Raw genomic sequence first — 24,685 nt, 5'->3', positions numbered from 1 at the left:
ATGACAAGTCGTTGCAATGCATAAACATTTCTGGCTTTTATTAATATTTTTAATTCAATCTGACTGAAAAAAAGTGCTGCTCTGCAACTCCTAGGAAGAGATTAAAGGGACACTAAACCCAAAAAAATTATTTCATGATTCAGAAAGAGAATACAAATTTAAACAACAATTCAATTTACTTCTATTATTTATTTTGCTTCATTTTTTAGATATTCTTAGTTGAAGAAAAAGCAATGCACATGGGTGAGCCAATCACTTGAGGCTTCTAAGTGCAGCAACCAATCAGCAGCTTCGAAGCCTATCTAGATATGCTTTTCAGCAAAGAATATCAAGAGAATAAAACAAATTAGATAATAGAAGTAAATTAGAAAGTTGTTTAAAATTGCATGCTCTTTCTATATCATGAAAGAAAAAAATGGGTTTTATGTCCCTTTAAGTCTTTTATTTTTGAACCAGATTAAAAGAAATTAATGTATATGCAAATCTTAGATGACACTCTAGCATAGTAGCCCATATATATTAAAATGTATATATATTAAAGTGATGGTAAATCCTAGCGTTTGTGAAATGCTAGGATCTAGCAGTGGAACAAATAAAGGGGGCTTTCAGTCATAAAGTATTAAATTCTTCATGCTGAAAGTTCCTTTATTTGTTTGAAGCTTTCGCTGCACTGAGCTGCTCAGGCATCCCACGGCAGAACGCTATTTTCTGAGAGGTGACGTTTCCATCTCTTAGCCAAAAGCTATGCGGGCTATTTTATACTTCATGACTGAAAGTCCTCTTTATTTGTTCCACTGGTAAATTCTAGTGTTTCAAAAACAGGCCCAAAGCATTAGAATACAGAGTACTTTAAAAACAGGTGTACACATTACTTGGTTCTTAAATTTTTATTTAGTATGACATTTATTTGGGTACTCTCTAGATATTAAAGGCAAAATAAGAGCTACAATAATTTTGTCCCAGATGATAAGTATTGTTTAAACCATAGAATCCTTACTATTTATATTTTTTATAGCTGTCTAAATGATATACTGATGAGATTTTCAAAATATTGAAATTAAAAGTGTGCTTCTAGGTAAAACAAGACAGAGAGGGAAATTAGTTGAATATTTCCAGCTGAATGGGACAGCTACTCAAGCTGTTTAGGCCTAATTTATGAATACAGATTTATTTTATTAAATCTCTCTGAAAAGTGATATCAGGTGACATGGCATCTGTAATTTTTCTCTTAGGAGATCAATTGATTTGTAATTTCATAAATATGGACCTACTGTATATCTGTGTGCATACCTCCCAACATTTCAAAATCTGAAAGATGGACACCCCCTCCCCCCCCGAACAAAAGTGTGATATGTGGTGGGCAGGGATTAGAAGTGTCTTAACAAAATCATATATACCAGTTTTAAAAGGAAAATATAAGCACTCTGATAACATTTTCATTTAAAACTAACGGCTAGATTTAGAGTTTTGCGGCCAAAGGGGTACGTTAGCTACGCGTGTTTTTTTCCCCCCGCACCTTTTAAATAACGCTGGTATTGAGAGTTCTCTGAAGGGCTGCGTTAGGCTCCAAAAAGGGAGCGTACAGGCATATTTACCGCCACTTCAACTCTCAATACCAGCGTTGCTTACGGTAGCGGCTAGCTGGAAAAACGTGCTTGTGCACGATTCCCCCATAGGAAAAAATGGGGCAGTTTGGGCTGAAAAAAAAACTAACACCTGCAAAAAAGCAGCATTCAGCTCCAAACTCAGCCCCATTGTTTCCTATTGGGAAACACTCTCTGAGTCTACACCTAACACCCTAACATGTACCCTGAGTATAAACACCCCTAACCTTACACTTATTAACCCCTAATCTGCCGCCCCCCCTATCCCCTGCATTTTATTATTAACCCTTAATCTGCCGCTCCGGACACCACCGCAACCTACATTATACCTATGTACCCCTAATCTGCTGCCCACAACATCGCCGACCCCTATATTATATTTATTAACCCCTAATCTGCCGCCCAACGTTGCCGCTACCTTACCTACACTTATTAACCCCTAATCTGCCGACCGGACCTCGCTGCCACAATAATAAATGTATTAACCCCTAAACCGCTTCACCCCCGCCTCGCAAACCCTATAATAAATAGTATTAACCCCTAATCTGCCCTCCCTAACATCTGCGACACCTAACTTCAAGTATTAACCCCTAATCTGCCGACTGGACCTCGCCGCTACTCTAATAAATGTATTAACCCCTAAAGCTAAGTCTAACCCTAACCCTAACACCCCCCTAAGTTAAATATAATTTTATTCTAACAAAATAAATTATTTCTTATTAAAAAAATAATCCTATTTAAAGCTAAATACTTACCTGTAAAATAAACCCTAATATAGCTACAATATAAATAATAATTACATTGTAGCTATTTTAGGATTTATATTTATTTTACAGGCAACTTTGTATTTATTTTAACTAGGTACAATAGCTATTAAATAGTTATTTACTATTTAATAGCTACCTAGTTAAAATAATTACAAAATTACCTGTAAAATAAATCCTAACCTAAGTTACAATTAAAGCTAACACTACACTATCAATAAATAAATTAACTAAACTACCTACAATTACCTACAATTAAATCAACTAAACTAAATTACAAAAAAAACCCACTAAATTACAAAAAAAAAAAAGATTACAAGAATTTTAAACTAATTACACCTACTCTAAGCCCCCTAAAAAAATAACAAAGCCACCCAAAATAAAAAAATGCCATACCCTATTCTAAAATATAAAGTTAACAGCTCTATTACCTTACCAGCCCTTAAAAGGGCTTTTTGCGGGGCATGCCCCAAAGAAATCAGCTCTTTTGCCTGTTAAAAAAACATACAATACCCCCCAACATTACAACCCACCACCCACATACCCCTAATCTACCCACCCAAACCCCCCTTAAAAAACCTAACACTAAGCCCCTGAAGATCTTCCTACCTTGTCTTCGCCCAGCCGGGTACCATCCGATCCATCCAGAAGAGGGTCCAAAAGTCTTCATCCTATCCGGCCAGAAGAGGTCCTCCAGAGGGTCCGAAGTTTTCATCCAGGCGGCATCTTCTATCTTCTTCCATCCGGAGCGGAGCGGGTCCATCTTGAAGCAGCCAGCGCGGATCCATCCTCTTCTTCTGCCGTCCTAACACCGAATGAAGGTTCCTTTAAATGACGTCATCCAAGCTGGCGTCCCTCGAATTCCGATTGGCTGATAGGATTCTATCAGCCAATCGGAATTAAGGTAGGAAAAATCTGATTGGCTGATTGAATCAGCCAATCAGATTCAAGTTCAATCGGATTGGCTGATCCAATCAGCCAATCAGATTGAGCTTGCATTCTATTGGCTGTTCCGATCATTCTATATGCCTGTGTCTTAGTGTGCCTTGATAGTGTTACTAGATTTGTTGTTGCTTATTATTCAGTTGCCTATTTTTTTCTAGGCATACAGCTGATAAAATTCCATAGGTTTACTATTGCTATTACACTGCTATTTCTATTACACTGCATTATGAGCTGGGGCATAAGAGAGCAATCTGCTAATTGTTAATGGTGCAGATTTTCTGTCGAGAACTCCAATTCCTCAAAAACTCCAAGCTGACGTCACTTCCGGTGACTCTTCTATTTTAATATCTGTTTAGCCTCTGTCTGGGGGTACGCACCGCCAATCCTCTGGCATACACCCCAAGTAAACCTTGGGGAATGAGGTTTACAAGGGGTATTCGCTCCCCTTGAACCCCCCAGGTGGAGGCAAAATAGATAGTAGAGATAGACGAATAGAGTGCCCATCTGATTGGTTGTGAGTCCTGTCACTCACTGGACACGGACCAATCAGATGTATAGAATCACCGGAAATGACATCAGATTGGAGTTTTCGATGTATTGTAGTTCTCAGTAGAACACAGCCAGGAGAGCATTTTATACTTCCTGAAGACATGGACATTAAAAACGAAAAAAGCTTTAGCAGTTGTGCAGCTTGGAACTGAAAAATATGTTTTATCACACATGAGATATCGATTGAGATCTAATATTTATTGTCCCTTTAAACAGGAGTTTGCAAATACATTTGGGAATGTTTAACAAATATTTGATACTTAAATCTAAAAGCTCTCAAAATTTGAATCTATTCAATATGTTTCTGTATACCTAGCATAGAGAGGTTCTATCTAAATGCGTCTCCATGATTAGTCCCTCATGCAATGCTGTCCAAAGTACAGCAAGGCCCTAGTAAGATGTGGAGAAGGAGGGGGAGTTAGCAGATTCTACCTCCCAACATTTGAAATGTCCAAAGATGGACTCTTTTACACTTTTATCCCCATTAACAGAGCTCTGCTTCCCCCTCCCTCCATGGGTACTATACTGCATATCCTATTTGAGGACACACACACATATTTACACACATTTACTTAGTAATGCAAACAAAGAAAAGTCCTAGTCCTGGGCTGGAAACAACACCCACATACAGTAAGGCAGTCCACGGCTTGACCTGGCAACTTTTCACACAGCAGAAATGCACACAGTGTATTATGTATATGGTGAGGTATAATGCTGCTTGTCACCGCTCAAATGAGCACTCACCCACAATGACGTTGATCCTTTTCAAAATGAGTATCCACATATGCGGAGTTAGAGTTAAGATGCGCACTCCTGCTGCTCACTCCTACCGTCACCTTATAGGATCCTGGGGGGTTAAACCGCAGCCCGTATTCAACTCGCTCCAGCGACAGCCAGGGCTCTGCGGTTTGCTCCGTGCTCTGCCGGTCCCGGGTATCCTCTGTACTGGTGACGTAGGTAGTCAGACCTCCAATTCAATGAAGGAGGAATAGTCACATGGTGAGTCAACAGCCAATCCTAAACAAACCTTGTTTTACTTAGAGCATAATGCTGAAACTGTGCCTCAAAATATAGCCGTCATGAAATGAAAACAAGGACCGCCAGGGGTAGCCACAATTTCTGCAGGGATAAGAAAGAGGACTCCTTGTTGTCCTCTGGGTTTAATGATAAGAAAAAAGAGAGTATATCCCAAATTATCCAAAAAGTAAAAACGGCTTTATTGTTCATTTGTTAAAAATAGTGTCATGTTACACACAAGGGAGAGAGGTTTTACGCGTTTCGGCTTTAGCCGTACTCATAAACCTGAAAAGGCACAGGTGAGTGCTAGACAGGTCATTGGTCAGTGTACAACACACCCCTGTTAACCTGTTGTTCACTGAATCAACACTAATTTATCCAAATGAGCATACATATTACAACATGTTATACAAAAAGGTTACATGGTCTAGAGGTAATAAATATACCTAAGTCAATTTAATACATAATTGATTATCACGTTAATTTGATCACATAGGGTTGACACAGGTGTAAATCTACACAATGGATGCAAAAATAACATAAGTCATACAAAACTAAATACACTTTGCAAAATGCAATATTCATGAAAAAAAGGGGATTTGCATATTCAGATAAGTGTATAGACAGTTGCATGATAATGTAAAAAGGTTTTGCTTTTAAATACATCCTATATATATGCAGACATGTATACATAGACGGACAATTTATCATAGGTAAGTCTTATAACTGAAAACTTGTGGTGCATCCATTCATGTGTAAAGAACATCTAAATACATACAGTACATAAGAAAATATATTTCCAGTAATGACAGATGATATCACAAAAAAGGATGCTTTTCACACAAGAAACACCTACAGACTCCTATATTGGGTGTTAGTTAAAACTAAACACAGTTCTCAAACAAAACTCAAATATTTAGTCAAACCAATAGGGATTCATATTGTCTTATAATATTTCATATTCATATATAAACACCACATACGTGTCATTAGCTCCAGTAAAATTGGTTAAATAGGTAAGACCTCAATATGGATAGTAAAAAATTAATAAATAAAACATATGAAATTATGAAAATATAAACATATTGTGTCATGTCAGTAGTATACTGGAAAATGAAAAGTGAAAAAATCACTAAATGGATCACTAATATGGATATATTTATTTCCAATGATTAATTATATCAAATTCTGAATTAAAACCATATGGAATGTGTGTATGAAGTTTCATAATCCAATATACTTCCTGAAAAAATTAATAAAACAGAGAGAGTAGTAAATATTGCTGCTATAACTTTGCGATGCTTCCCTTATGTAATGTATACAGCAAATAAAAAGAGAGATAAATATTCAGGACATATAATACTGTCCTAAAAAAGCAAGGGAAAAATACAAACCAGCACATGGAATAGACTTTAAAAAATGTAATCAATATCCCAAAACAGTCAAGTAAATCACCTTTAAGTGCCTAGCAGCACCATATGAAGTAAAAACATAAACACAAAACAAAACAATGAAAAAATGAGCAATCGTTATAGGTACTCCCTATTGCTAAGCATAATTATGCAGGTAAGTAAAATAACCTAGTGCACTTGAATCATACATAATACCATTTTGTATAAAAAAAAAACAATCGGCTAGATCACGAGTCTTACATTAGGCTTAAAAAGCAGCGTTGGCCGGTCCCAACGCTGCTTTTTAACGCCCGCTGGTATTACGAGTCTTGCAGGTACAGGTGTAGCGCTCACTTTTTTGGCCAGACTCGGAAATACCGCAAATCCACTTATTTTAATTGTGTATCCTATATTTTCAATGGGACTTGCATAGCGCCGGTATTACGAGTCTGACCAAAAGTGAGCGGTAGACCCTCTCCTCTCAAGACTGGTACCGCATTTAAGAGTCAGTAGTTAAGAGGTTTACACTACAACGCTGTAGCATAAAACTCTTGAGTAAAGTGCTAAAAAGTACACTAACACCCATAAACTACCTATTAACCCCTAAACCGAGGCCCTCCCACATCGCAAACACTAAAATAATTTTTTTAACCCCTAATCTGCCGAACCGGACATCCCCGCCACTATAATAAATATATTAACCCCTAAACCGCCGCACTCCCGCATCGCAAACACTATTTAAATATTATTAACCCCTAATCTGCCGGCTCTAACATAGCTGCCACCTACCTACATTTATTAACCCCTAATCTGCCGCCCCCAACGTCGCCGCCACTATAATAAAGTTATTAACCCCTAAACCTAAGTATAACCCTAACCCTAACCCCACCTAACTTAAATATAATTTAAATAAATCTAAATAAAATTACTACAATTAACTAAGTAATTCCTATTTAAAACTAAATACTTACCAATAAAATAAACCCTGAGCTAGCTACAATATAACTAACAGTTACATTGTAGCTAGCTTAGGTTTTATTTTTATTTTACAGGCAAGTTTGTATTTATTTTAACTAGGTACAATAGTTATTAAATAGTTATTAACTATTTAATAACTACCTAGTTAAAATAAAGACAAATTTACCTGTAAAATAAAACCTTACCTAAATTACAATTACACCTAACACTACACTACAATTAAATTAATTACCTAAATTAAATACAATTAATACAATTAAATAAAATTATCTAAAGTACAACCCCCCCCCACTAAATTACAGAACAAAATAAACAAATTACAAGCATTTTAAACTAATTACACCTAATCTAATCCCCCTAAAAAAATAAAAAAGTCCCCCCAAAATAAAAAAGCCCTACCCTACACTAAATTACAAACAGCTCTTTTACCTGTAAAAAAAAAGTACAAATCACCCCCCAACATTAAAACCCACCACCCACACAACCAACCCTACTCTAAAACCCACCCAATCCCCCCTTAAAAAAAACAAACACTAACCCCTTGAAGATCACCTTACCGGGCCGAAGTCCTCAACAAAGCCGGAAAAAGTCTTCATCCAAGCTGGGTGAAGTGGTCCTCCAGATGGGCAGAAGTCTTCATCCAGACGGCATCTTCTATCTTCATCCATCCGGCGCGGAGCGGGTCCATCTTCAAGACATCAGACACGGAGCATCCTCTTCTGCCGACGGCTAAACACAGAATGAAGGTTCCTTTAAATGGCGTCATCCAAGATGGCGTCCCTTCAATTCCGATTGGCTGATAGAATTCTATCAGCCAATCGGAATTAAGGTAGAAAAAATCCTATTGGCTGATGCAATCAGCCAATAGGATTGAAGTTCAATCCTATTGGCTGATCCAATCAGCCAATAGGATTAAGCTGGCATTCTATTGGCTGTTCCAATCAACCAATAGAATGCCAGTTCAATCCTATTGGCTGATTGCATCAGCCAATATGATTTTTTCTACCTTAATTCCGATTGGCTGATTCCGTCAGAAGAAGAGGATGCCCTGCGTCAGATGTCTTGAAGATGGACCCGCTCCGCGCCGGATGGATGAAGATAGAAGATGCCATCTGGATGAAGACTTCTGCCCGTCTGGAGGACCACTTCGCCCGGCTTGGATAAGGACTTCTCCCGGCTTTGTTGAGGACGTCTCCCGGTAAGGTGATCTTCAGGGGGTTAGTGTTAGGTTTTTTTAAGGGGGGATTGGGTGGGTTTTAGAGTAGGGTTGGTTGTGTGGGTGGTGGGTTTTAATGTTGGGGGGTGATTTGTACTTTTTTTGTAATTTAGTATAGGGTAGGGCTTTTTTATTTTGTTAGGGGGATTAGATTCGGTGTAATTAGTTTAAAAATCTTAATTTGTTTATTATTTTCTGTAATTTAGTGTTGTGTTTTTTTGTACTTTAGATAATTTTATTTAATTGTAATTAATTGTATTTAATTTAGGTAATTAATTTAATTGTAGTGTAATGTTAGGTGTAATTGTAACTTCGGTTAGGTTTTATTTTACAGGTAAATGTGTCTTTATTTTAACTAGGTAGTTATTAAATAGTTAATAACTATTTAATAACTATAGTACCTAGTTAAAATAAATACAAAGTTGCCTGTAAAATAAAAATAAACCCTAAGCTAGCTACAATGTAACTATTAGTTATATTGTAGCTATCTTAGGGTTTATTTTATAGGTATTTAGTTTTAAATAGGAATTATTTAGTTAATTGTAGTAAATTTATTTAGATTTATTTAATTTATATTTAAATTAGGGGGGTTAGGGTTAGACTTAGGTTTAGGGGTTAATAACTTTATTATAGTGGTGGCGACGTTGAGGGCGGCAGATTAGGGGTTAATAAATATAATACAGGTGTCTGCGATGTTGGGGGCAGCAGATTAGGGGTTCATAAGTATAATGTAGGTGGCGGCGGTGTCCGGAGCGGCAGATTAGGGGTTAATAATATAATGTAGGTGTCGGCGATGTTGGGGGCGGCAGATTAGGGGTTAATAAGTGTAAGATTCGGGGTGTTTAGACTCGGGGTTCATATTAGGGTGTTAGGTGTAGACATAACTTTTATTTCCCCATAGGAATCAATGGGTCTGCGTTAGGAGCTAAACGCTGCTTTTTTGCAGGTGTTAGGTTTTTTTTCAGCCAGCTCTCCCCCATTGATTCCTATGGGGAAATCGTGCATGAGCACGTTTTACCAGCTCACCGCTAATGTAAGCAGCGCTGGTATTGAGGTGAGATGTGGAGCAAAATTTTGCTTTACGCTCACTTTTTTGTGGTTAACGCCAGGCTTGTAAAAACCCGTAATACCAGCGCTGTCTGTAAGTGAGCAGTGAGGGAAAACTGCTCGTTAGCACCGCACAGCCTCTAACGCAAAACTCGTAATCTAGGTGAATGTGTACATAGTTCACTTTAAGAATGAACTTAATTGGGCCCCAGCTGTACATGCGGTCTTGTAGGTAGGTACAGTATTTTGTACTGAAGGCTTTCACAATAAACTCATGTTAACAAGTTGTAGTATTCGACCGCAGCGATCCCGCTGCACACAAGGTCATATAGCCAATGTACAGTTACATGATATACTTGCACTTATCATCAATAACGTGTAGTTATAGCGTTCCAGTTTGCCTGCTATATCCTCCTTTCATCGTTTTTCCAGCCGTGTGACATTTCAACAAGAGGAGTGGCTATGTCGTCATAGGGGTCTGTGAGTGGTTACCAGCACAATCGACCAGTCCTCATTGGCCAGGCGGAACCCCAGCTGAAATATAAATCCAGGGATATTAGTGATAATAAATAAATACCACAAGTCTCCTATAGGAGGCCCTAGTAACCAAAGGTGGTAAATGATAAAATCAGTGTGCCACTAGTCACACCATATACATAAAGTGAAGAAATTTAAATTGTTAAAAATATGTTAAAAGAAAAAAAAAAATATATATATATATACATACGTAACAAGTGGCCAATCTGGCAATAGATAAGTTCAAATGGTATCCAACAGAGTCCAGAAATAGAACAGGCAGCTCTCGGTCTTCACCCAAACGATGGTGTAGCTTCAAAAATGGTTAACTGTAATGAGAACAGAAACAGAGGCGCCACATGTGTAGATCAATCAAAGCTGACAATATCCAAGCAAAATGAGATACAGGATACTCACAAACGTGAAGGCACTCTCTTGTGCCTGTGGAGGCAGGCTGGTATTTTCACAGCAAACCAGCTGGCTGTACCAGGGAATCCCCGTTGTGATGTCCTATGGTTGTCGTGAATGTCACAACAGTAACCCTTGTCTGGGTCACTTTCAGCAGAATGGAATTAAAGTGGAGAAGGGAGAAAGGCTAAACAGCCCTATGGTTACTGGCAAGGGAAATGCCACACAAACACCAGACTTGTAAAAAAAAATATACCAAGTATTTTATTGTTCCAAAAATAAAAATACCATCAGTGCAACGAATTACAGCTGGGTGTGTTAAAAGGCAAATCTCCTTGTGTATGCAGAGATAATAGCGACGCGTTTCTCAGGGAAGACCCTGTTTCATCAGCTGAAACAGCAAACATATTAGATACAGTTCAAAGCCCTTGAAAAGTAGCAATAGTTACCATGATGTACCATCTTTAGTATGATTAATTGTGCTCTCTTTGAAGCGGATCGTCACCGCATAGGTATATATCATTCTGGATGTACTACTTCACAGTTTAGCGTCTCACGCTGTCATCCCAGAATGTCCCTGCTCAGAGCTTATTTGCAGCAACGGGACCATAACGACTCATACACAAACATCTCCCAGGAGGTAGTCGACTTGCTCCAGGGTCATCCACACATAAGTGCTAACGCATGTTTCACCCCCACAATGAGTATGTGTCACAGGGGTTCATCAGGGCATAATGCGTATTGTACAGAAAACCCATTTCAGGGAATACTATCTTACACAACAAAAGTGGACATCCTCCTTATGTTTTCAAAGGAAGAGCAAACAGCCAATTCCTGAGGGCAAGGAGAATATGCAGTCAGGATAGGGACTTTATTGAGTAGAGTAAATACATCAAACAAAGACTTAAAACAAGAGGTTATTCCCCCAGAATGCTTGACCACCTAGCTAAAAAAATACTTGTAGATGGTAGACAACCCTTACAAACATAGGATCAAAGAAAGGATATATCAGATGATAGACCCCTGTCCTTTATAACACAATATTCGTCAGACTTTTTTTTAGTCTGTAATATTGTTAAAAAATATGGCAACCACAGGTGTAAGGCTTGTGATTATATCATTGAGGGTAAGGAGTTTTATTCATGTGATACCTCACAAACCTTTCAAACAAGAGGGTGCATAAATTGCTCCACAACTTATGTTGTGTACCTCATTGAGTGTGTTGAACATTTAAAAAAAATATGTGGGCATGACTAGCAGAGACATCCAGACCCGTGTCCGAGAACATCTTGGCTATATTAAAAATGATAGACCATGCTCTGCCCTTTCAAGAAATTTTATAGAGGTACACAACAGGTACACAAAAAATCTTTCAAATGGCGAGCGATAGAAACTATACGATTGCTCCCCAGGGGAGGTAACAAAGACCAGTTGTTAGCAAGGCAGGAAGCATATTGGATTATAAAACTTCATACACAAATTCCGTATGGTTTTAATTCAGAATTTGATATCATTAATCATTGGAAATAAATATATCCATATTAGTGATCAATTCAGTGATTTATTTCACTTTTCATTTTCCAGTATACTACTGCCATGACACAATATTTTTTATATTTTCATTCTTTTATATGTTTTATTTATTCATTTTTTACTATCCATATTGAGGTCTTACCTATTTAACCAATTTTACTGGAGTTAATGACACATATGTGGTGTTTATATATGAATATGAAATATTATAAGACAGTATGAATCCCTATTGGTTTGACTAAATATTGGAGTTTTGTTTGAGAACTGTGTTTAGTTTTAACTAACACCCAATATAGGAGTCTGTAGGTATTTCTTGTGTGAAAAGCATCCTTTTTTGTGATATCATGTGTCATTACTGGAAATATATTTTCTTATGTATGTATTTAGATGTTCTTTACACATGAATGGATGCACCACAAGTTTTCAGTTATAAGACTTACCTATGATAAATTGTCCGTCTATGTATACATGCCTGCATATATATAGGATGTGTTTAAAAGCAAAACCTTTTTACATTATAATACAACTGTCTATACACTTATCTAAATATGCAAATCCACTTTTTTTGCATGAATATTGCATTTTGCAAAGTTTATTTAGTTTTATATGACTTATGTTATTTTTGCACCCATTGTGTAGATTTACACCTGTGTCAACCCTATGTGACCAAATTGATGTGATAATCAATTATGTATTAAATTTTCTTAGGTATATGTATTAACTATTTATTACCTCTAGACCTTGTAACCTTTTTGTATAACATGTTGTAATATGTATGCTCATTTGGATAAATTTGTGTTGATTCAGTAAACAACAGGTTCACAGGGGTGTGTTCTACACCGACCAATGACCCGTCTAGACTTAGCCTTTTTAAATAGCACTCACCTGTGCCTTTTCAGGTTTAGGAGTACGGTTAAAGTCGAAACACATAAAAAAAACTCTCTCTCCCTTGTGTGTAACATGTTGCTATATTTTTTTTTTTAAGGTTTTAAAGCTTTATTGAAATAACTTGAAAGTTGACAACACGAGATCATCATAGAATAAACAATGTAAAACAGATGTACAAATACATGATAATGATATCCATATATAATTGAATCCCTGGATGCACAATCCTGCGAACAATGCAATCATTACACGTGTAGTATCAAGTATGTTGGAAGATAGTTATCTAGATCTAGTGACATTATTAGTAAATGTGTGACAGAAACTGATTATCTATGTAAGTATTGCTCCCATAGAAATAGTAAGTTGTGGTATTCGTTTATGTGCTTAGTGTGTACATAGTGGTATTTTTCCAGCTGGAGCATGTGGGTCACTACAGATTTCCATGAGTCTATCTTGGGGAACTTATTAAAAAGGAAAATCCAAGGGTCAAAATGGAAATTTAGGGGTTGAGGGCTGCTTCAATTTCTTATTTCATTGAGAGCCAGTATGATTTAGCCATAGGGCATTGCCACCAAATATGAAAAAGGTAGCAGTCTCAGTGCAGCCTCTCCAACATTCACTGGTCGAGTTTGGAAACAATTGATGTAACCTAGAAGGCGTATAGTACCATTGACGTAGAAGTTTAATGTTCATTTCTGTTATTGTGATGGAAGATGAGGCTTTAGTCATTTGAGTAAAAATAAAGTCCCAATCTCTAAGTGGTAAATGTTGATCTATTTCAGTTTCCCATTTTGCCACATATGTAGGAGGGGAGGAATAGAGGGTTGGGGATAGTAACTTATAGATTAGTGATAGGATTCCCTTGCGAGAGTGCAAGAGATAGCAAACACTCTCAAAGGCAGTCAAATGACGTCTAATGTGGGCTTTACTTGGGTGGGATGATAAATAATGGGAGATTTGTTTGTTTGCATACCAGTTTTGGAAATTGGGACCTAGGAGATTTATGATTTTGTTTTATGGTTTATGTTTGTTTTCGTGGTGAAGAAGTAAGTGTGGTAGTGAACTGTGTAATGAGGGCTGAGTTTGTGGGGGGAGTAGGTGTCGTAATGGAAACATGGGGCTATTTCTCAAGGGTCAGAGAGGTGAGTATGTTGTGGAGATTGAAGGGTATCTCTTAACGGTTCTATCCCAGAGCTTATATGTTTCAATGGTGGCCCTGGTGTTAGTGGTTTGATATTGGTGATAATGAGCTGGGGTCCAACAATTTCCACTCAATTCAAGGCTACTATCAAGGGAATGTTCTAATAAGGCCCACTCTTTGTTAGGTGCATGTCGGCACCAGTCTACTATTCTTGTTAGGAAAACAGCAAGTCTATATTGATTTATATTAGGGGCTCCAATTCCTCTCACACCTTTAGGACGATAGAGGATATTAGTATTAAAGCAAGGTCGTTTATTTGACCTAATAAAGGTATTCAGTTGTTTCTGTAAATTTGAAATCATACGATCTGGCAAGGGTATAGGCACTGACTCATCTCAGCCACGATAGTGGTTTTTGATTCCAGGAATGTAGTGTATTCCGTATATTTGTGTTTAAAGGGTTATAGTTCAGCGTGATAATGTCATCTAGGTGTGGTGAAATATAGACCCCAAGGTATTTAATAGCTTTATGTTGAATATGGAATCGAAATTGATTTTGGATCATACATAGGTTAGATGCTGTCAGATTGATCCTAAGCAATTCTGACTTTGCTATGTTAATGCTAAAATTGGAGTAAAGGCCATATATCTGTATTGTTTGTAATGGGGGGAATCGAATGTTCAAGGTCTGTGAGGGTTAAGAAAATGTCATCAGCATATAATGTAATTTTATACTCCGATGGACCCATGGTAAAGCCTTTAATGTCACTGTTATTCCTGATATACGAATCTAAGACTTCCATTGCTATAACAAAGAGTAGTGGCAACAAGGGGCACCCCTGTCTTGTGCTGTTGGCAATAGTGAAGGGTTGTGATATAGAGTAAGTATTTTCTCAACGAAATTGTGATGAAAGCCAAATTTTTGTAAAGCACATTTTAAAAAGTACCAATCCAGTCTATCGAAGGCTTTCTCTGCATCCATTGATAGGAACACGGATGGAACCTGTTGTTGGTGGGCATATTCCATAAGGTGAAGAATTTTGGTGGTGTTATCTCTAGCCTCTCTAAACAGGGTAAAGCCAACTTGGTTGATGTGGACAATGTCCGATAGGACTTGGTTAATTCTAAAGGCTAAAATTTTTGCATATGTTTTTATATCTATGTTCAATAAAGAGATTGGTCGAAAATTGGCTGGCGTCGTGGGTGGCTTACCCGGTTTAGGCAACACCACCACTTGCGCCTCTAACATTGAAAGTGGGAATGGATTATTTATATTAGTTTCATTAAAAAGTGAAGTAAGGAAGGGAGCCAAAGAATTTGAAAATGTACAGTAATATTTACCTGTGAAACCATCTGGCTCTGGACTCCTGCCCAATTTCAAGCTTTTTATGGCTAAGAGTGTTTCTTGTAGTGATATAGGTGTATTGAGCTGGTCTTGCTGTTCTTTAGATAGAGCAGGCAATATGCATTTGTCTAGATATTGTTCAAGGGCGACAGTGTGGTCTGGAGTTTCTGAGTCTTTCGGTAGGTTATACAGCGCAGTGTAATAGTCATGAAATGACTGTAGAATTTCAGAGCTGGTTTGTAAGGGTTTTTTATGGTGGCGAGGATGTAATTCATAGATGTAAGAATTAAATATTTTCTTTTTTAGAGCCCTTGCCAGCATCTTGCCTGCTCTATTACTTTCAAAATAAAACATGCTATTAGTTTTTTTTCTATGGGACTGATATTCAATATCAAGAGAATGATTCAATTCCTCCGGAACTTTTTGTATATCTTTTAAAGTGGTGGTGTCAGTTGGGGACTCTATCAATATGTATTCTAGTTTTGTATATTTATCCATTAATTCCTGATAATGTTTGCGATGGGTTTGTTGGCGGTATGCTTTATCTTAATGAAGTCACCCCATAGCACACATTTGTGCACCTCCCAAAGGGTATGATTGTTGTTAACAGAGTGTGAGTTAAGATTAAAATATTTGTTTATGGTGTTTGTGAGTTTGACCAATTAGTTGGGGCAGTCTAATAGAGAATCATCCAGCTTCTATAGATAAGGGGTCGTGGGGCTATTAGGCCAATTAAATTTTAAGATTACAGCTGAGTGATCTGACCACGCAGTAGGGGATATGTTACACCTGTGTACATGGGTGAGGCTGTTTTCATTTGTGAAAATATAGTCTAATCTGCTGTAAGATTTATTTAAATAAGAGAAGGTGTAGTCTCTGGTGTCATGATGTATAAACTTCCACACGTCATATAAATTTAAATCCCTAAAATCTTTCCATAATGCAGTAGTGAGTTTGCATGGGATCTGTATTGTAGGGTTGGTACTATCAGTTTTGGGGTGAATGGGAACATTAAAATCTCCAGCCAAAAATACTGTTCCTTTAGCTAGGTCAAATAATTTCCTAAACATGTAGTGGAAAAACGGCAGTTGGCTGGTGTTAGAAGCATAAATATTTATGAATGTGACAAGTCTACCGTATAGAAGGCCCACTATACCTAGAAAATGTCCCTTTTTGTCAATAATCTTGTGGTGTAAGGTGAATGGAAGGGAATTATTGAGCAGAATACTCACTCCATTTTTCTTTGATGGGCCGGAGCTATGGTAATGAATTGTATATGTTTTCCCAAAATATTTGGGTTCTTTCTGGCGCTTGAAATGGGTCTCCTGTAGGAACAAAATATCAGCATGGCGCTTAGTTAGGTCAGATAGGGTGTGAGATATGTGAAAATCTCTTTAGTGTAATATTATTAGTGGTCTCAGTTGCGGAATTATATTCTTGAGAAAATAGTATTTGTAAAATAATGGTTTGTATCACATAGATGTATGTTACCAATATTGAGGGAATGGCAACAAAAAGTACCCTTGTGAGTCTTTAGGTGAACTCTGTAAGTTAGTATCAATCAGTATTGCTATGTGCAATACTGAAATACGGCTGATAGTGAAAATGCCACAGTTCAAAAAGAAGTATCTTTACCACAAAGTGATTTTATGGAATGCTGGTGAGTTATAGCTATGTCTCCTGCTTAGTGTGTGACATCGGTATGGTATGTGGGATTCACATATAGCATAGAAGTATAATGTGAGTTAGCATCTTGCAGAAATAAGAGTGGTGGTGAAATGTGCAGAGATGTATGCATCAAAACATTGTACATAACAAGGCAAGTCTCATAATAACATGTAAATTCAACTATGAGTAACATTTTAAACAATATAAACAAACAAAACATATCAAACAAAACAAACATAGAAAAGGCTCTCTTCCTAATATAGGCTATAATGAGAGCAAATACGTGGGGCAGCCTACTTAGCAAGTCCGACATAAGGTATATCCTGGTAGGCAGTTTACATCCTGAGTGAGCATTAAATCAGGAACAGCAAAATTCAAATAACCATCTTAGACAAACAGTTCCAAACAAAGACAGGTATGACGAGAGGCAATTGTGTAAATACTCTCCCATCAAGTCTAGCAGAATCCCTGAGTAAGATTAACTCAATGTACTATGCATAGGTAGGCAACATATAAGTTCCTGTCTTACAATGATCCCTTCTAGGTCAACAGCATAAATAACAATTACATTTAGAACATGGGGGGAATATGATTACTCAAGTATAGAAAATATGAGAGCGTTGGACCTCTACACATTCCCATGCATTATGAGTGTGTTCTAAGGAAAATAAGTACAGGATGGCATCGTCGGGCCTATATCCATCTTGCATGGCTAATAGGAGCTAGAAGTGGGATTAGCCCAAAGTTTACATTTATTGAGTTATTATGCAGTCTTAAGTGATGTGAAAACACTTATATACAATAGCCTTCAGGTAGGCTTCCAAAAGAGTTCAATTCAAGACCGCATTCAAGTGGGGCTCATGGTGGTCATTGCGTCTGACTGATCCTGTGTCAGAAGCATAGTCCCTAGAGGACTGATTGGCAGTCTTGGTGATTTATTGGCTTTGTTTTGCCTGCTGATGATGATGGTCCAAGGTGTGGAGGAGTTTGTGGGTCTTCTAGAAGGTGATGAGGATGAGGCACTTGGTGGGTCAGGTATATGTGGAGGGTCCAGTCCCAATGCCTTGCAAAAAGAAGCAATGTGTTCTGCAGATCAGATGGGTGTTGTTTCGGAGTACCCATATTTGAGTGGGAAAACCCCAGCGATAAGGGATCTTCTTGGTCCATAGAAGCGAGGTGAGGGGTGCAAAATCCTTTCGCAGTTGCAGTGTTTGGAAGGACAGGTCCTGATAAAATTGTAATACATTTCCCCTGAATCGGACCAGTTGTAATTTCCGTGACTGGTTCATGAGCATTTCTTTTTCCAAGAAATTTTTAAAACGGATAATTATGTCTCTTGGAGGGGCCGTGTCCGGTGGCTTGGGTCTAAGTGATCTATGTGCTCTCACCCACTGTATATCTGAGGTGCAGGTTGAGTCTTTAATCTGTTGAATTAAAGCTTGCAAATAAACAAGAAAGTCTCTGGGAAGAATACTTTCTGGGACTGGGACTCCTCTAATGCGTATGTTTTTTCTTCTGATGCGATTCTCTAAGTCCTCAAGTTTTTCTTGTAGTGAGGAAATGGTTTCTTGGTGTTGTGTAACCTGATCAATTAGATTTTGTACATCTTCCTTAATCTCCTCCTGGCAGCCCTCTAAGGATCTACCTGGAATCCCAGGGTATAAATGTCCTGCCTCATGCCTGCAAGCTCCTCTCTTATGCAGGTGCGAACAATGTCTGCAATAGCTTGTTTAGAAGGCAAGTCCTGAAGAATAGATGCAGTCCTTTGTATGTCCTCAGGTTGCAGGTTATGGTCTGTGGTAGCTAGGGTGTCCCCAGAAAGCCATTTATTTCCAACCTCAGAAAGATCAGAGCTTTGCATGTAAGATTATATAGGCAGAGATTTCCCTGATATAGGTTTAGAGAGTGTATCTTGTTTGGTATTCCTTCTATTAGTCATATTGATAAGACCCAAAAGTCTAACAATATAAATGTTCTGGTTTATATGGTGATAATATAAGAAAGGATAAATGTGGAAAAGTCAGTTACTATAGTATTAACAAAAAAACACAGCAAGGTTTCCCAGCAAAACTATAACAAGTAGTAACAGCTTAGGGTACAGTGTGGTATTTCTTAATATGATAGATGTTGCTTTAATGTTAGGGGTAAAACGTCTGAAAGAATATGATTTTGTATCTTGAAGGAGTTTATAGGGACCAGATATGCATTAAGGTTAAACCGTTCCTTAAAGTGCCCTTTTTTTCTTTTTTCTCTTCCCTTTTTTTGTTTTTGTTTTTTCTCTTTGTTTTTCCCCTCTCTTGTCAGCAGGGTTCCTCTATTGTACCCCCGTGTATTAGTGTCCGCCTGTATGGGCTTAAGAACTGCGGGGAGCAGTGAGTTTCAGTTTCAGCTAAGGAGGCAATTTAGCTGCGTATTTTGTAGCGTGGGGAGGCCTAAAATGGCGGCGCCTTATATTGAGCCCTATTTAAAATACCTGCGACGGCTCCGTAGTTGCTGCTTAGCAGGGTGATGGGGTTCCTTCTTTGGTCGGATCCGTCCAATAAGTATTTAGTTGCCGGTGGTTGTAGCGGCAGTTGTCGATGCAGGTAAGGCATCCACGGAGCTCCTATAGTTTCAGTTGATGCGACCCTCAGTAGCGTGTGCCTGGGGCATTCCAAGGTCCTCTCACCTGCTGTTTTTTTTAGATTAAAGTGTTGTCTGCTGGTCACCAGGGTTATTGTTGCTGGTCAATTAAATTTTTATTGAGATATGTCCAGGATGACATGAAATATTCAGGACTGCTGTAGCAGAGCACTGGGTTTACGCTGCATTCATGGCAGCAGCCAGGCTCCGCCCCAACATGTCGCTATTTTTAACGAATGAACAATAAATCTTTTTTTACTTTTTGGATAATTTGGGATATACTCTCTTTTTACTCTACACATTTACTTACACATACCTACATACACGTTTAATTACACACACACATTTACACACACACTTGCAATTTTAAGCAACTTTCTATTTTACTCCTATTATCAATTTTTCTTCATTCTCTTGCTATCTTTAGTTGGAAAAGCAGAAATCGAAGCTAAGGAGCAGGGCCTGGATAGTGCTTGCTGATTGATGGGTACATTTAGAGGCCCATTTATCAAGCTCTGAATGGAGCTTGAGGGCCTGTGTTTCTGGCGAGTCTTCAGACTAAAGACCACTGCTCCATAACCTGTCCGGCTGCTCTGAGGAGGCCGACAGAGATCGCCGCAATTCAACCCGATCGAGTACGATCATGTTGATTGACATCTCCCTGCTGGCGGCCGCGAGTCTGCAGGGGGTGGCGTTGCACCAGCAGCTCTCAAGAGCTGCTGGTGCAATGCTGAATACGGAGAGCGTATTGCTCTCCGCATTCAGCGAGGTCTGTCGGACCTGATCCGCACTGTCGAATCAGGTCAGACAGAACTTTGTTATATAGGCCTCTTAGCCACCAAACACCAAGTGCAACCCAGGTGCTGAACCAAAAATGGGATGCTTCCTAAGCATACATTCTTGCTTTTCAAATAAAGATATCAAGAGAACAAAGAACAATTGATAATAGGAGTAAAATAGTTATAACAATGTTATATGCATATAGATTTTTTTGTCAAGTAGGTGTTTTTGCAGTTTTTTTTTATAAAAAATAACTGTGGTGACTTAGCTATATAATTGTTAAAATATAAATTAAAAAAGACCAGCTAAGTAGCAGTAGACGATTTTGGTTTTTAGGGTTCTGTAACCTGGTTCTGTGTGTTTTTCACAATGGTAAAAAATGCTTCAAGCTGATTACTCATCTATTTGAGGAGCATATAGTCAGGGGGCACAAACAATTGCACCAAAGAAATACTAAGTACATATAAATCACCCATCCATTAAATATTACTACATTAAAAAAAAAAAAAAAACTAGGAACCAGAGTGACTGTATAATTGACTGTATAATTGTTGTTAGGTACAAAAGTAATGATGCTTTAGCTGTAATGTAAATGTTTATGTGTCTCAGATTGGGTAATTTGTAGGTTCATGCATTACTATATACCTAAATGCCATACTTGTTACCTGTATATTTATGCAATCAAGTGTCTTAACACCCCAAAAAAAAATCAGCTAATTGTATTACTTTAACCCTTCGAGTGCTAAGATGGATTTAACTTTTTTTTTTGTTTTTACTATTTTTAAAAAATATTTTTTTTACTTTCCCCCCACCAGATCCCCAAGACTTATATTGTTGGAAAGGTTAGGCGATTACCTTTCCAACGGTGTGTTTTGGGGGTCTGTAGCTGCTTAGATGCCTGAGATACAGGCTTCTAAGCAGCATGTCCCCTTTCCCTATATTTTGCATTGTAAATTTTAAATAAAGTTGTGACGTGACGTCATCACGTCATTGTGCGTGACGTCACCGCACGTAATGGGAAGCCCCGGCGATGCCTGTTACTATACAGGCCCGATCACCGGGATGGGAGTCGATGGAAGTCCCCAGATTGCTCTCAATGTGGGTGAGTGCTAGCGACGGCTCTGAGTCGTCGTTAGCACTCAAGGGGAAGGGAGAACTGAGAAGAGTGTTATGTTTGGTTGTTGCCATGACAACCCAGCTCTGTTTTTTTTTCTGCACGTCAGGGTAAAGTTTGCTACAAAGTTGCAAGATATCAGTGAGGAAGGAGGTTTGTTTTTATGCCTAATATAGTATAGACTATAGATATATATTTATATATATATATATATATATATATTTCCTGTATGGCCTAGCACTCAGAGTTACCACAATGTACCGGGGTGCACTGCAAAGTGTTCAAATAGAAGCAAGTGAGGAAGGCACTCACCGGGTTTAAACAAGCGTATACTTTTTAATACTTTTTAATCCCTTAAAATGACGTTTCGGAGTGTTACCCCCGTAACCGTGTCAGTTTGAAAACGGGGGTAACACTTAAAAAAGTACTCCCTTGGTTAAACCCGGTGAGTGCCTTCCACATTTGCTTTTATATATATATATATATATATATATATATATATATATTTTTGTAATTTTTTTTTTCATATTCTTACTCACTGTGATTTTAATACAGCTTTTGAAAAAATATAAAGTGCAATTGTGTGCACGATGGAAGCTTACCAAAGACAGCACAGTTTTGTCCTTCTTGCCCAAATCAATGTGCATTTCTAAATGTGAGTCTGGTAACAAGAATATTTTAAACACTTAAAGGGCCACTAAACCCAAAATCTTTCTTTCATGATTCAGATAGAGAATAGAAATTTAAACACCATTACAATTTACTTCCATTATTTATTTTGCTTCATTTTCTAGATATCCTTAGTTGAAGAAAAAGCAATGCACATGGTGAGCCAATCACACGAGGCTTCTATGTGCAGCAACCAATCAGCAGCTAGTGAGCATATCTAGATATGCTTTTCATCAAAGAATATCAAGAGAATAAAACAAATGACATAATATAAGTAAATTTGAAAGATGTTTATAATTGCATTCTCTTTCTAAATCATTAAAGAAAAAATATGGGTGGCATGTCCCTTTAAGGAACTTAAAGGGATTTGACACACAATTTGTTTCTTTCATGATTCAGATAGACCATACCATTTTAAACAACTTAATAATTTACTTCTATTAAAGGGTCATTAAACACTTTGAGATGATAATATAAAATTATAAATCATATATATATACAGTATATATATATTATATATATCTCTGCAATGTACTTTAAATATTTATTTTCTCCCCTTTTCCTGTAATTGCATTCTGAAATTGTGAGGTTTTCAGCTCCTGTTATAAATTAAATTTCAGAACACTGTTATATTCTACACAGCCATTGGCCGCACACTCTAGTGACTTATTTATAACTGTCCCTAATTGGCCACGGCAGAGAAGGCAGAGAAGGTAACCTTAGTTACAACATGGCAGCTTCCCTTGCTTTATAGACACTAAAACTTTACACTTATTTTGTCAATATTTATACACTTTAAACTTTAATAAATACATCTATATGTTATTCCCGGACTAATCTTTTCTTTAAATGCATTATTCTATCTAGCATTTATTTAGTGTTTAATGTCCCATTACAATTAATGTTGTTCTCTTGGTATCTTTGGTTGAAAAGCAGGGGGTGAAAGCTCAGGAGCCTGCCTATTTCTGGAGCACTAGATGGCAGCAGTGTTGCAAGAATCGTATCCATTTGCAAGAGCACTAGATAGCAGGACTACGTCTTACCATATTGTGCTCCTGATGCCTACCTAGGTATCTCTTCAACAAAGAATACCATGGGAACAAAGCAAATTTGATAAAAGAAGTACATTGGAAAATTTTGCTCTGTCTGAATCAAAAAATATCCCTTTAAAGTCTGGAAATTGTCAGTACTCAACATAAATGACCTATGAAAAAGTCCACTAATGCACTTACCTAAAGGTATTCATCATTTTCTATTACAGGAAGGCTGTAAAGGCGACATTAGTGCTACTCCCACTACTGGGCATTACGTATATGCTGTTCTTTGTGAATCCTGGAGAAGATGACGTCTCTCAGATTGTTTTTATTTATTTTAATTCATTCCTGCAGTCATTTCAGGTATGTGATGGGTCAGTATAATGTAACGAGTTCCCAGTTATTTGGAGGGGACGTTTATTAAATTTTTGTGGATAGTAAAGACACGCAAATATATGTCAAACTATATAGTGATTTAGATACTAATATTGTCTATACAGGATGTCATTTATGTGACTAGATCAATGCTACATTAACAACACTGCAATCCTTAAGGGGACGTGAAACCCCAAATTGTTTCTTTTCATGATTCAGATAGAGAATACAATTTTAAAAAAAAGGTTTCCAATTCACTTCTATTATCAAATTTGCTTTGTTCTTATATTATAGTTTGTTGAAGAGATACCTAGGTAGGTAGTGTACACATGTCTGGAACACTGGAAATAGTGCTGCTGTAATCTAGTGCTCTTGCTAATGTATAGCATTCTTGCAAAACTGTGTCCATATAGTGCTACAAACATGTGCACCCTGCTACCTCCCTGCTTTTTAACAAAGGATACCAAGAAAATCAGATAACAAAAGTAAAATTGAAAAGCAAACTGTAATTAACATTAAAGGGACAGTCAAGTCCAAAAAGAACTTTCTTGATTTAAATAGGGCATGTCATTTTAAACAACTTCCCAATTTACTTTTATCACCAATTTTGCTTTGTTCTTTTCGTATTGTTAGTTGAAAGCTAAACTTAGGAGGTTCATATGCTAATTTCTTAGACCTTGAAGACTGCATCTAATCTAAATGCATTTTGACCACTAGAGGGCATTAGTTCATGCTGTCAGCATTTATCATTGCGCAAGCATTTCTAGTGAAATGCTTGTGCAATGCCGTCCCCTGCACATTCACGGCCAATCAGGGGGTGTCAAGCAGGGGGTGTCAATAAACCCGATCGTATCCGATCAGGATGATTGCTGTCTGCCGCCTCAGAGGTGGCGGACAAGTTAAGGAGAAGCGGTCTTATGACCGCTGCTTCCTAACTTAAGTTTCCAGCGATCTGGAAACTACAGGGGTAGATTGCAGCATCCGCTGCTTGTTAATCTACCCCTTAGAATCATCTTGTTAATAACTCAAAAAGCAATAGTTACAGTACAACCATGGTTTGGAAAAGATTACCTAAAAGGTGA

At 37.7% G+C, this 24,685-nt stretch overlaps 1 protein-coding gene across 2 annotated transcripts in view; it reads left to right on the top strand.

Annotated features, from left to right (window-relative positions):
• The window catches only part of CRHR2 (corticotropin releasing hormone receptor 2), a 403,668-nt gene that overhangs the window by 364,303 nt on the left and 14,680 nt on the right, over positions 1–24,685 (top strand). For both annotated transcript variants that reach the window (XM_053712941.1, XM_053712942.1), the window contains one exon: positions 23,456–23,591. In XM_053712941.1, the coding sequence (XP_053568916.1) occupies positions 23,456–23,591 (136 nt within the window). The remainder of the gene's footprint in view (positions 1–23,455; positions 23,592–24,685) is intronic.

The sequence above is a fragment of the Bombina bombina genome, chromosome 5 (assembly GCF_027579735.1).
Source record: "Bombina bombina isolate aBomBom1 chromosome 5, aBomBom1.pri, whole genome shotgun sequence".
Taxonomy (NCBI): Eukaryota; Metazoa; Chordata; class Amphibia; order Anura; family Bombinatoridae; genus Bombina; species Bombina bombina.
This window is presented reverse-complemented; position numbering and strand designations above follow the sequence as displayed.